At 37.1% G+C, this 13,124-nt stretch overlaps 1 protein-coding gene across 1 annotated transcript in view; it reads left to right on the top strand.

Annotated features, from left to right (window-relative positions):
- mysm1 (Myb-like, SWIRM and MPN domains 1) overlaps nt 1-13,109 on the top strand; it is an 85,496-nt gene extending 72,387 nt beyond the window's left edge. The window contains exons 20-21 of the mRNA XM_052012225.1: nt 7,394-7,451; nt 8,970-13,109. Of these exons, the coding sequence (XP_051868185.1) occupies nt 7,394-7,451; nt 8,970-9,134 (223 nt within the window). The 3' untranslated portion in view covers nt 9,135-13,109. The remainder of the gene's footprint in view (nt 1-7,393; nt 7,452-8,969) is intronic.
- Nucleotides 13,110-13,124: the final 15 nt, after the last annotated feature.

The following is a 13,124-nucleotide window of genomic DNA, read 5'->3' on the forward strand; positions in this document are numbered from 1 at the left end:
GAAATTCATGAGAGTCTCAGAAGGATGGGGGGTGTGGGGGTGGATATCATTGAAACCTACCGGATACAGAAAGGCCTGGATAGAGTGGGTGTGGAGAGAATGTTTCCATTAGTCTAGAATCCGAGGGCACAGCCTCCGAATAAAGGGGCATCCCTTTAGAACTGAGATGAGGAGGAATTTCTTCAGCCAAAAGGTGGTGAATCTGTGGAATTTGTTGCCACAGAGGGCTGTGGAGGCCAAGTCATTGGGTATATTTAAGGCAGAGATTGATAGGTTCTTGATTGGTAGGGGGAGGTTAAGGATTATGGGGAGAAGGCAGGAGAATAGGGTTGAGAGAAAAAAAAAACAGCCATGATTGAATGGTGGAGCAGACTCAATGGGCCGAATGGCCTAATTCTGCTCCTTCTGTCTTACTGGAGTTAAATTGTGTCAGATATCAGAAGGTAAGATGTGTATATAAAGTTCAAGTACTTTTTCCAAATCAAAGATAATTAATCAAAATAGTCACTTAGATATTTCACAAGTTTGACAGAAAACATTTTTCAGATATAATGAATTTATTTTCAGCAAAATCAAAAGCATTTAATTGCCATTTCATTTTTTATTTAATTGTGGCTATATAAAGCACAAGATCATATGCTTTTCAAATCTGCTTTTAAAACTAAATGTTGATTGCAATCCATTTGAATGCAGTGCATGTTGTTGTAATTAATCCAATAAGCCCAAATCTCCTCAGGTAGCAGCAGAGAGAAACATATTGGGAAAGAGCAGCAGCCTTTATATCAGTGTGTGATGCATTGCTGGAGCCATCAGGAGCTGCTGAAGTAATAGATTATAATGTGGAATATAATGTAACTAAAGATGTCATTAGAGAGATAAAATTAGGGAGGTAGACTTTGCTCATCTGTAAGGACAAAGAAGGACACAAAGCAATACTTTTCCTTAAGCTAAACCTTGTCACCAGTCAGAGTTGAGTAAGTTTCTCTGGAGAGAGCTGTGTACAGAATTTTTACATTAGTGAACAAATTCACTAAATGGATGTAGAATCTGTACTGGGTCACTATGCTAGTACACTGCAGCATGGATAATACTTATGGTAAATGTTAAGAGCATAATGATTAGAAAGAGGAGTAGGCCATACAACTCCTTGAACTTGCTCTTCTATTCAGTAAGGCCTTGACTAACCCAATCCCTCCAACTATTTTGATTGGTCCCTCATGTTCTGTGATTCTTTTAGTGTTTGAAAAGTTATCAGTTCCAACCTTGCATATACACAGTGATAAGCACCCTCTGGCCTTTGAGGTATAGAACTTGAAAGATTTACAACCCTCTGCTTAAAGAAATTCCTCTTTATCTCAGTCCTAAATGACTGACCTCTGATGTTCCCATTTGGATTTTGAATTTCTTTATTAGTCACATGTACATCGAAACACACAGTGAAATGTATCTTTTGCATAGAATCTGCTAGGGGCAGACCGCAAGTGTCACCACTCTTCCGGTGCCAACATAGCATGCCCACAATTTCCTAACCCGTAAGTCTTTTGGAATGTGGGAGGAAACTGGAGCACCGGGAGGAAACCCACACAGTCACGGGGAGAGCGAACTAAATCGTTACAGACAGCGACTGGAATTGAACCCGGGTCGCTGGTGCTGGTCTTGAGGAAATAGTGTGCACCCCTGTCACTCTCTCTCAGAATCTTGTTTGTGTCAATGAGATCATCTCTCATTCCTCTATGCCAGCCAATTTCTCTTCACAGTGCAATCCCCACATGCCAGGAATCAGTCTAGTGACTCAATGCTCCATGGCAATATATCCTTCTTTAGGTACAGCAACCAAAACTGCGCACAGCACTACAAATAAGGTCTCACCATAACCCTGTACATTCTCAGTAATAGTTCCTTATCTTTGAACTCCAGTGTGCTTGGAAGTAAAGAACAATCCACTATTTACTTTCCTAAGTGCTTACTATAATTGCATGTTTACCTTTTGCATTTCATGAACCACCACACTGAGACCTCTCTGTCCCCCAACATTTACTGGTTTCCTATTGTTTGTAATTTTTCTGTTTTTCCTACCAAAATGAATAACCTCAATTTCCGCATTATACTCCGTTATCTTGCTTAATCTGTCTATATTATTTGCTTTGCCTCCTTCTCCAGGCTCACTTTCCCACCTAACTTTGCAATGTATCCAAGTTTTCTGATGATACAATGTGTTTTTTAATAATATGTGATTAGTTTAAGCCCCAGTACTGATAACATGAGGCATCAGACCAGCAACTGTATGCTGATCTGAAAGTGGTTTGTTTATTCCAAATCTGTTTTCTGTTGTTCAATTAATCCTCTATCCATGTTAATATATTACCTCCAACCTTATTAACCCTTGCCTTTTGTGACAACTTGTGTGACATACCTTATAAAATGCCTTCCAAAAATCCAGAATATACTGGTGTTCCCCTTATATTGCCTAGTAGTTCCATTCTCATAAAACTATTGCATATTTTTCCGTATAATCTGAGCCTAATAATATGATGGTTTTCCAGGTGCTGCATTAACAAATCTTTAATAATGAATTCGAGCATTTTCCTGACAACAGATGTCAAGCTGACTGGCTTAAAGTTCTGTCTTTTTCTCTCCTTTTTTAAATAGAGGTGTTACAATTGCTATTTTTGGTTTGTTGTGACTGTTCTAAAATCTAGAAAATTTTAGGAGATAATGAGAAGTGCATCCACTGTCTCTGCACCAACCTTTTGCAATCTTGGGATGTAGACCACAGGTGCATAGGTAAGAAACAGAAAATACAGGAGATGCTCAGCAGATCAGACAGAATCTGTGGAGGCAGAAACCTGGTTAGCAGATTCCCAATGTCTGTAATTTTCTGATTTGTCTGGTTTTAGCCCCCTTAGTAATTACAAAGTTGTACCCCCTCCCCCATTAGAACTTTGGTTCCCTCTATTCTGCTTCATTTATTGTGTCTTCTGCAGTGAAGTCAGATACAAAACATTTGCTTAACACCTCACCCATAATAATTTCTCCTTTCACTGCGTCTTTGGGATCCAAATTTAATTTTGCCATTCTCTTCTTTATGCCAGGAATCTGGGTAGAAATATTCCTGCAATAACTATATGGGGCAATTGTGGTTTTAAAAAAAGTTCACATGATATTGAAAGAGTTGGGAAATCTCACCTTTTTATTTGCCTTGTAATTTCATAAAGAAACCAGTATCTATGAGATTTGGGTTGTATAATCCTCCAAGGTTGTTGTGGAGAGAAATAGAACATATCCTGAGCATTTGTGTCATAAAAGGGGTGAGAGTGCCAGAAGCCTCCATCTTTGTTTTTCTTCTCATCAATGATGTATCGTTATCATTACAAGGAATCTAGAAAGTTTCACAGCACTTCTTATCATAATGGTTCTCTGAACTGGTGATGTGTATCATTACATAGGCATATTTCCAAACTGCGAATGCTATCTGGAGACTAGGTACCATTTCCAACTGTGACATATTTCTTCAAGACTTTAAGAGGCAAAGGCCTCCTTCAGTTTCAATGCATCCACTGGACCTAATTGAGCTGGATCTGTGGCACAGTATGATTATTTCAGGGATAGATTTGGCCCACCTTAACTTGTCATTTGCAGTCTTTTGGTGGGGTGGGGATGTTAATAACCATACACCTTACATAAGCACATGATTTAAGTAATAGTTGTTGTTTGGGAAGGCTGAGGCACAGCATTGAACTTGGACACTTTAAAAATTTAAGTGACTGCGATATTGCAAGCTGTCTAGCATATGTTTTCCACAAGGTTGAAGACAGTTGTAAAGTGATAAGCCTGGTGATGGGAAATATGTTAACTTGATTCTGAAAAAAACAGATTTGTAGTGCTGTATGAAAGAGCTTACCTTTCTGTAATAAAATTCTCCATAATAGTTTACAGCAAATTAAATATGTTCAGTATGTTAACTGTTGCAGAAAAAATGCATATTTACTTTGCAAACACAATGTTTGATTGACTAGAGTATGATAAACTGATCTATTTCATTAATATTGTCTGAGAGGGATTTTTTTTAAATGTATATGTTCATGGAATGTGGACATCGCTGCATTGCTGGCACTTATTGTCCACTGCAAAGTTTGCAAAGTAAAGGGCTTTTCCAAATTTATTGATTAGACCAGTGTAGCTACAACCTCCTTGTAATGCAGCTAGCTACATTAATTGCAGTAGGTTTTGCTTTATTGGTAAATGATGACAGACTGCATCATGCGCAATTTCCTGCCAACTGTCGTGATCCTCAATATTGTATCAATTATTGGTAGGGCCAGTGGTTGACCCTACACAAGTTATTCTACATAAATTATTATGCTTGGAATCAAGAGACATTCACTTCACACATGGGGTGTCATTGTTTAGGAATGCACATTCAGCTGTGGATTTCCACTATTGTTGTATCATTGGCTCAACTAGACCTCTTATAGTACACTATTAGAATCCTCAAAATAATTATTCACATACCTGGAAATAGCTGATGGTTTGCTGCAACAGAACCCAAAAAATATGTCCTGTGTATTTTAACTGTGCTGTTTCGTGTCAGTTTTTTTGGGCTAGCTTCTCCTACAGAAAGAATGGATGTGTGTAAATTATCTTTTGGGGAATTTATAAGTGAGAATGTGCAGTGGCCTGCCAAACTCTAGCCCCCAGACATCTTTCTGCAGCTCCACTCAGTTCCTTCCCTTGTGAAATTCACCTCCTCTTTAAGCTGCTGAAAGAACCTCATGACTAACAAGCTGCCTGTGGAGATTACATATCATACTGGCAGCTTGCCTCACTGAGGAAGTGTAAAATTTGGTCTAGATCCCTGTGGCAGCCATTAATCTTGACCTTTTACCTCTCATTTGTTTCCAGCAGGGCTACCAAAATAAAAATCATCAGCAAGAGTAAAACAGAATACAGATTATGGCATAGTGGGAAAACATTGGTTAGGCTAGTGACACTTCCTCGTTCTGTACTTGTATTTATTTAACTGGAATATTGTTAAAATGTTTTACCATATAATTTTTATGCCAATAAAGCTGGGTATTTCCAAAGAAAACAAAGTTCTTTATCTGTAAGATGAATGTGGCATGAATCCCAAAAACGGTAACTTAACTGAATGACATTGATCTTCTTATCTTTGGTTTCCAATCTTCTTGGTAGTGTAGCAGTTAGCGTAACACTATTACAGCACCAGTGACCTGGGTTCAATTCCACCACTGTCTGTAAGGAGTTTGTATGTTCTCCCTGTGTGTGCGTGGGTTTCCTCCCACATACCAAAGACGTACAGGTTAGGAAGTTGTGGGCATGCTACGTTGGCGCTGGAAGCGTAGCAACACTTGCAGACTGCCCCCAGAACACTACGCAAAAGATGCATTTCACTGTGTGTTTTGATGTACATGTGACTAATAAAGATAACTTATCTTACAGCATTTTGTTTATTTTGTTACCATATCTGATTTTATCCAAAGAGCGATTTTTCTCACAAACTAATAATCATTTTTTTTGTTTTTATGGAAAATTAGTGACTAAACTTGTAATTTTAGGATTGTTTCCCATATTCTCATTATTCCAGATTTGAAACAACTGCAGCGTTTCAATTTGTAGCTGTGGAGTGGCATAACATGAATTATTTCTACATGTTACACTATCAGAAAAGAGTCACTTGGTTCACTTTTCTAACAATGCTTTTATGTCATTTGATATGTGCGATAAATAATAAAAGAGAAAGTAAATGATATTGTAGTACTAGAACTGCAAATGTCTCAACCACAAGTATACTGGAGACACGAGACTGCAGATGAAGGGTCTCGACCCAAAATATGGACTGTCCATTATCCTCCATAGATGCTGCCTGACCTCCTGATTTTCCTCCAGCTTTTTGTGTGTTGCAAGAGAGTGCAAATGCTGGAATCTGAAGCAAAAAATGAACTGCTGAAAAATTCATCTGGTCAAACAGCATCTGTAGAGGCAAGCAGACGATCAACATTTTGGGATGAAATCCTGCCTCATGACTGGTGCAGGGCCTCGTCCTGAAACTTTGACCATTTCCTTTCATCCACAAATGCTGCTTGACCCGCTGAATTCTTCCAGCAGTTTTTTTTATACATAATACTGTTTTCACTGAACTGTGCCTTTTCAGAATTTGAAAACCCTTTGTTGAGTTTTTATCTGAATGGAAATCTCTGCTTTTTATGTATTACTGCATAGTATGTAATGTAGTTGCTGTCTCAGTAAGTTTATCCAATGAGTAAATGCTTGCCAGCGATGCTCACAACCCATAAATAAACAAGCAAACAAATAAATAAATGGGCAGATGGGTGGACAAGAAGATGAATAAATACAAAAAGAGAGAAAAATATGTATATTAGCTTGATCACAACCAAGGTAACGATAGAGTTGCTACAATTAGACTTCATGTTCCTCATTTATAGAGGGCATATCATCCAGGGTTCCACTCCTGATTGATATCTAGTGACTAAGCAGTAAGACACTTTAACACTCTTGGCCAACGATCACTGTATTTTGTACGTGGGCAATTGTCGATCTGTACTTAAACTTGGAAATAATACTAGTAGGAAGGTGGATGCAAATTGGTGAGAGAGAAGTCATTGTAAAGCTAAATTGTTGAAGGACTAACTGCACTGGAGCGGGTGCAAAGGAGATTCACGAGAATGTTGCCTGGGTTGGAGCATTTCAGTTGTATGCAGAGACAGGATAGGCTGGGTTTGTTTTCCCTGGAGCAGTGGAGGCTGAGGGGGGACCAGATAGAGGTATATAAAATTGAGGGGGATGGTTAAGGCGATAGTAATTTTTTTTTCCATGGTGGGGATATCTAAGATGAGATCATAGGTTTCAGGTGAAAGATAGGAAGTTTATAGGGAATCTGAGGGGGATTTGTTTCCACACAGAGGGTAGCTGGACTCTGGAGTGTACTGCCTGAAAAGGTAGTGGAGGCAGATGGTCTTGCAACATTTAAGAAGCATCTAGACATTACTTCAGTCCTCAAAATGTAGAAGACTATGGAATCAAGGTGGGTAAGTGGGAATAATGTAGAAAGGTACAATGGGTGGCATGGACATGGTGGGCTGAAGAGCTGGTTTTTGTGCTGTGCAACTTGACAAAATGAAATTTTACTTGGGGAGGGGGGAAGGGGAAGTGCTGGAAATGCACTGCTGTTTGAAAGGATATGAAAAATGAAAATAACAATAATGTTCTGCCTACTTTTTCATAAACATCTGTTTAACTATTGATTTCAATGAGTTTTTGATGATCACTAATGTGTTAATATAAGCAATAAAACATATTAGAAATGCTCAAGAACAAACTAATACTGAGTGCTTTACTCTTCTCCTTTTAACAGTAGTGTCCCAATGCTACGGATGTTTCATAGGGATTCCAATTTAACATGTCTGCAGAAGGTACGTTTATAAGAAACTATGTTAAAACCATTTTATGTATAATATTGTCGTGTAAATAGGGGTAAAACTGTGCCTGAAATTTAAAAGTATAACAACCGTATGCTTGCAAATATGTATTTAATATGGCACTGTGCTTAGTATCCATTCCATTCTATTTTGATGTTTCTATTTTGCATGTACCTTTACTAACCATTGTTGTAGTCAGAAAAATTCGCAGAATTTTTTTTTACGATAAAGGCCAGAGACTTTGCTTTTTCTTTCTTTCTTTTTCAATCTTTTTATTAGTTTTCAAATTAATACAGATTAATATATAACATCAATGTTTGTACATGTAATACAAGAGACTTTGCTTTTTAAAGCTGTGTGTCTGCCAAAGAGTTGCTGACAGGATGAGAAGAGTGGAGTATTAGCAACCCCCTGAAGGCCAGAGAGGTTCCCCATGATACTTAGAGATATAAAACCAGGCTAATTTCATGCCTATGAGCCCTTGGATTAGGATCAACTGCCATGCGGCTGTCAAAAATCTGAAAACATTCATCACTTGTTAAACTGAGAATCTGGTTAAATGGGTCCGCCCAGAGACTATAATTTCTGGGCTGGCAAATCAACTATCACTACCTTGCTCTATATCCTACAGCCCTCCCATCTATATGCAGCATTTATTTATTACCTTGTCATCCATATGTTTACTATCGATAATCATATCGACATCAAGGCTTTTATAGAAACTTGGTCAATGAAAGATAATCTTATCCCTAAACATTACCTACCCATTTGGCTCCACCTCCCATCACTTTTCCTGCCTTGGCTATCATGATGCCCATGTGACTCCCAGAACCAAATCAGAATTGGTTTCTTCCTGTGTTGTTCCCTCCTCTCAAGTCCTCTTCCCAAATTTGTATCTTTCTCTCCTGTTGTGTCCTGGCTGAGTTTATTCATGGAACCCACTTCCTTCTCCCTTGAACCTATTCAGCAGCACTGCTGAATACTCAGATTCCCTTCTAGCCCCATGTTAGCTGACTAATAGTAACTCCCAATCAAACAATGTATCAATTTTTAAAATTCTTATGCTTAAATTCCTCCATGTCATCACCCTTCTCTGACTCTAATTTCCTCCAACTCTATAATTGTCAGAGATATCTGCTGTCCTCCTCTTCCCCTCCTGAATTTAATCACTCCAGTAGTGATGATTGTGCCTTCAACTGCTTTGGCCTCAAACTTTGGAGTTCAATCCCTTAAATTCTCTACCTGTCTTTTTCCCTCTAAGATGCTCCTTCAAATCTGCTTCTCAGACCAGGCTTTGGTTATCTTCCCCAATATCCTTCTAAGTGGATCAGTGTCAAATTTTATTTGATGATGTCTTGAGATGCTCATGATTGTCAACAACTAAAAGTTGTTGTCGTAATAATGAACAAGCACTTAAATATTGGATTAATTTAATATTTAGAATGTAATTATCATTTGTATTAGTTAAACTATTCAAAAATGTGTAAACTCCTAATTTCTCTTGTACTGTAGCTGCTGGAGTCCATGAGGAAAACATTGGAAAATCAGTGGAATACTGCAGTCACTGAAGAGTTTCTGGCCCAGATTGAGGATTTGTTCCTTTCAGGTTATACTGTTGAAGACAGGAACAATAAACTTGAAACTATTGTTGAGCTTCCAGTAGAATCAAGTAATTAATTTCTTTTGCATGTATTTGTAAGATATCAGTGTCTGATGTTTCACTTTCAAAAACCTAATGGCATTTTTAGAAAGATGATCAGAAATTGTAGTGAAAGAGCCAGTGGAATTTTCAGTACAATTTGGCTTGTTTGTAAAGGCAAATAAATATCAGAGAAAGTCCATGATTTTTCCCTGAGATGCAATCCTTTTTTTTTGAAAGATTAATTACTCAGAATTTCTTGAACATTTTTAAAAGGCTTGCAATTTTCCTGCTGCCATGGAGTATGGTCACTGCAATGAAGTTGTTTATGGGGCCATTGAAGAGTAACTCAATTGGAAACAGCAGGTGCTATGGTTTCAAGCTGATTCGGCTGCTTCTAGGAGATTGCTGGAGCCTGGGATCTAAGCAAGAAAATCTGCATCCAAGTTGTTTTTTGTCTTCTCAGATTTCATCAACTTTCATGCTTTGCAGTTGAACATGGTCCTCAGAGACATTTCCATTTTTGTTAAGTGGAATATCACAGTTAACTGAGATTACCACAAGGATCTCAATGGCATAAGTAAGACTGTAATTTTAAAAAATGCTGGAGTTTTATTTTTAAGGAACAAAGAGTTTAAGGAGGACTTCCAAAAAAAGTTTTGTGCAGCAATGTTGCATTGAGAGTTTCTCTGGTATGTTCTGAATAGCATCATTTCTTCTTTCAGTGCCAGACAGAAGGTATTGTTTTGAAACATAATGTGAGACATTTGGACTTCTGAGCCTCAGGCTTTAGCTCATACACTGACATGTGGACTCCTGTTACCGAAATCTGGACTGTTAACAGAAGAACACGTTTTATTTCATTATTTATATACTGATCTGAAGTGGCAGTTGTATGCTTATTCAGAACTGCTCATCTTTCCTATCTGCTCCCCTCGAACCAAAAATAGTCATGATGCTACTTTTTTTTTCTTCCTCCTCCTTCTGTGCTTCAGGAAGAATAGAGAACACTGTTTGCAATAAAGTTAAAGGAAATTCTTAGATTCAGAATTAAGATAGATGCAACAGTTGAAATAATAAATGTGACAGGCTGCATATAAAGTGATTGATACCAAAGTCAGGTGGTTGATGTGTGGTTGGATTAACAACTTATTGATGAACACAGTTAAAACCATTTATTACAAAATAATAAAAACCTCTTTCACCATGTAAAATATTTAGTATTGTGAATAACATTATATTAATCTTTGCTTTGGCTGAGAGAGCTTTCCCTGGTAACTTCAGTATATTTTTAGATTCTAAGCTGCTGCCCCATGATTGTACAAATGGATGCATCTTTAAAAATCCTGGTAGAAGTTATTCCTTTACGAGGCAGAGAAATTAATCATCAATGGACACCACATAAACTAGTTGCGTAATTTCTTTGTAAAGCCACAGTAATTCTGTCACAGTTGTTAATAAATCTGCCTGATGGCAGTGGTTGTTCTGCATACCAGTTGTTAACACAGACATCTGCTGCCTTCACAAAAACAACCTCACTGAAAATTAAAGATAATGTAACTTCAAAGCAATTGACTTAAAGACTGCAGTTTAGGGGTCCTGTAATTTAAATCTGCTTTATTTAGGAATCCCTTTGGATTCCTGATGCTGAACAGCATGAATTTTTGGAACTTGGCAGCAAATTTTAGAAGCAGGAAGCTTACCATTCCCTGTTTATCTTAGGTCATGTGAGGGAAAGGTATTTAGATTAATTATTTGTTTAATTCACTTTTTGGCATGAGAACCATGGTGGTAAGTCTTCAAATGGCCTTCTTGTGCAGGAACAATTTGGAGTGATTTGCTAAACTAAGAAATCATGACATTTTATATAAAAAAGGTCTTTGGAGTGAGCAAATGCCCTTTGTTCCAGCCATGACAAAATCTTGCACCATCATCGTACCTGTAACAGCGACAATTCCTTTCCTCCCACCCCCTCCCCCAGATGTTGCTCGACCTGCTAAGTTCCTCCAGCAGGTTGTTTGTTGCTGCAGATTCCAGCATCTGCAGTCTTGTGTGTCTTGATAACAAAATCTAATGCATGTAAAGATTAGATCTTCTCCAGGGTTCTTCCAAAAATCTAAAGGTTGAGAGCAACAACAAAAAAATACTGCAAATTTTTTGATTCCTGGTATAGTTTGTTGGTAAGCATGGAGTGTCTTCAATATTTTGATTGTAATGCTAGTAATCAAGATGAGTATCATTTTCAGAATAAGACTTTATAAGAGGTCAGCTTAATCAACAAATGTTATACTGACAAATGTTTCTGTTATCAATTGGCCTTCAGAAATGTGTTGATCTGAGGGTCTAAGAATGCAGAAACTTTTACCACTGCAAGTCTTGTATACCAGTAGCTTCATTATGACAGGGTGGATGCTGTAATTTTTATAAGATTCCATAGTTACCCCAGTAATATCAAGGAACCAGCATTTGTGGTGCTTTTTTTAATCCAGACCTTCTCCCAGGCTTGCAGTGTATTTGTGCTGGATGTTGAAAGGAAGTTCAGTTCATCTCTTGTGTGTCTGCTTAATGCTAGTTGATGGATTTGGACTGTTCAAAGAAATCAAAAAATGACCATTTAAGTTTATGATAATGAACTTTAGCATACATTTTATGGTATGTAAATGTATAAACTTTTACCAATTTAAAAATGACTTGCTTATATTCCTATTCCTTATACAATGTAAACAATCCGAATCAAAACAGCATGGGAAAAACTGAATTATTCCATGACAAATGCATTTTGCAACATTTTTTTAAAAATCAGAATGACTTCCACAGATCTTCAAAGTAGTAGCTTCATTTCCATTTGATTCACATTGACTTGAAGTAAAAAAAATGACATACTGTTTATTCTACTTGATGAAACAATCAATAAAAATACTTTCATATTTTAGTGCATTGTTTTGCATAATGTTACACAATTTCACAGTTCAAAAACCACATAAGCAATTCAAGGTTTGCTCTTGTGGTTTGAATTTAGAAATTTGATTTTGTTAAATTCTTAAAACAATCCCTAGTTCTTCTGAAGATCTCTTTGTTCAGTTGTTCAGAGTATATAATTCTAATTGGGTAAATACTGCATATTCAAATTGAGGGCACACTGAGTTGACCCAAAATACTGTTATGGATAATTCAACAATTTTAAATGGCTTCTGCTGTTTAACAGGCCTTGCAACCACTCAGGCACAGTCACAGGTTCTTGGTACCTTCATGGGGATTACGTACTAGTAGTCTCCAAGTGCAAACCCAGAAAAAGGATGTCTAAAGAGATTCACAAAACAAATAAGACACAATAAATCAGTATTTCAAAAACCTCTGCTGATGACCTCAAGTGAGCTGCTTGTCAAAGTATTTGGTCATAGCTTGAATCAAGGCAGGTTGAAGGATCACAAAGCTTTGGGACATCTTGAACTGATTTTTTTTGTTTACCCAAGGCAGCAATTTAAGAGAGTTGTTATGAATTGGGAAAATAGGTGGTGATAAATCAAGTTGGAGCAGAAGTTACAATCCAATGTTCCTGTGCTTCAAATTATGTGCATGGTTCATGGATACTCTGCATTCATTTATTACATGTCAATTTCTTATTTGGTTAAGTTGCTATTCATAGTTTTAGTTAAAATCAAAATACAATGAATGTATTGACAATATTAATGCATGGTAACATACTGCAAATACTTTTCTAAAACAATGTCTGTATTTTTCGTAGTTAAGATATTTGTATGACCATTTGTGAGGTTGAAGTCAAAAGTATATACAGCATATGTGATCATATTTGTGCACTGCTCTTTGACTTAGGAAAGGTTCTTTAATCTAGCTTGTTGCAGTTTTATGTTGTAAGTAAAGGATTGAAGAGTTAAAATTTTAAAATACAGGATTAATAAATCTGTTTTGTACAGTATTATTGTATTCTACCTGTTTGGTTCACATTTTGTATCAAGCTACATTTACTGCCAATAAGCAATGTTTATTGTCTGTATATACAGTATTAT

The sequence above is a fragment of the Pristis pectinata genome, chromosome 3 (genome assembly GCF_009764475.1).
Source record: "Pristis pectinata isolate sPriPec2 chromosome 3, sPriPec2.1.pri, whole genome shotgun sequence".
NCBI classification, from domain to species: domain Eukaryota; kingdom Metazoa; phylum Chordata; class Chondrichthyes; order Rhinopristiformes; family Pristidae; genus Pristis; species Pristis pectinata.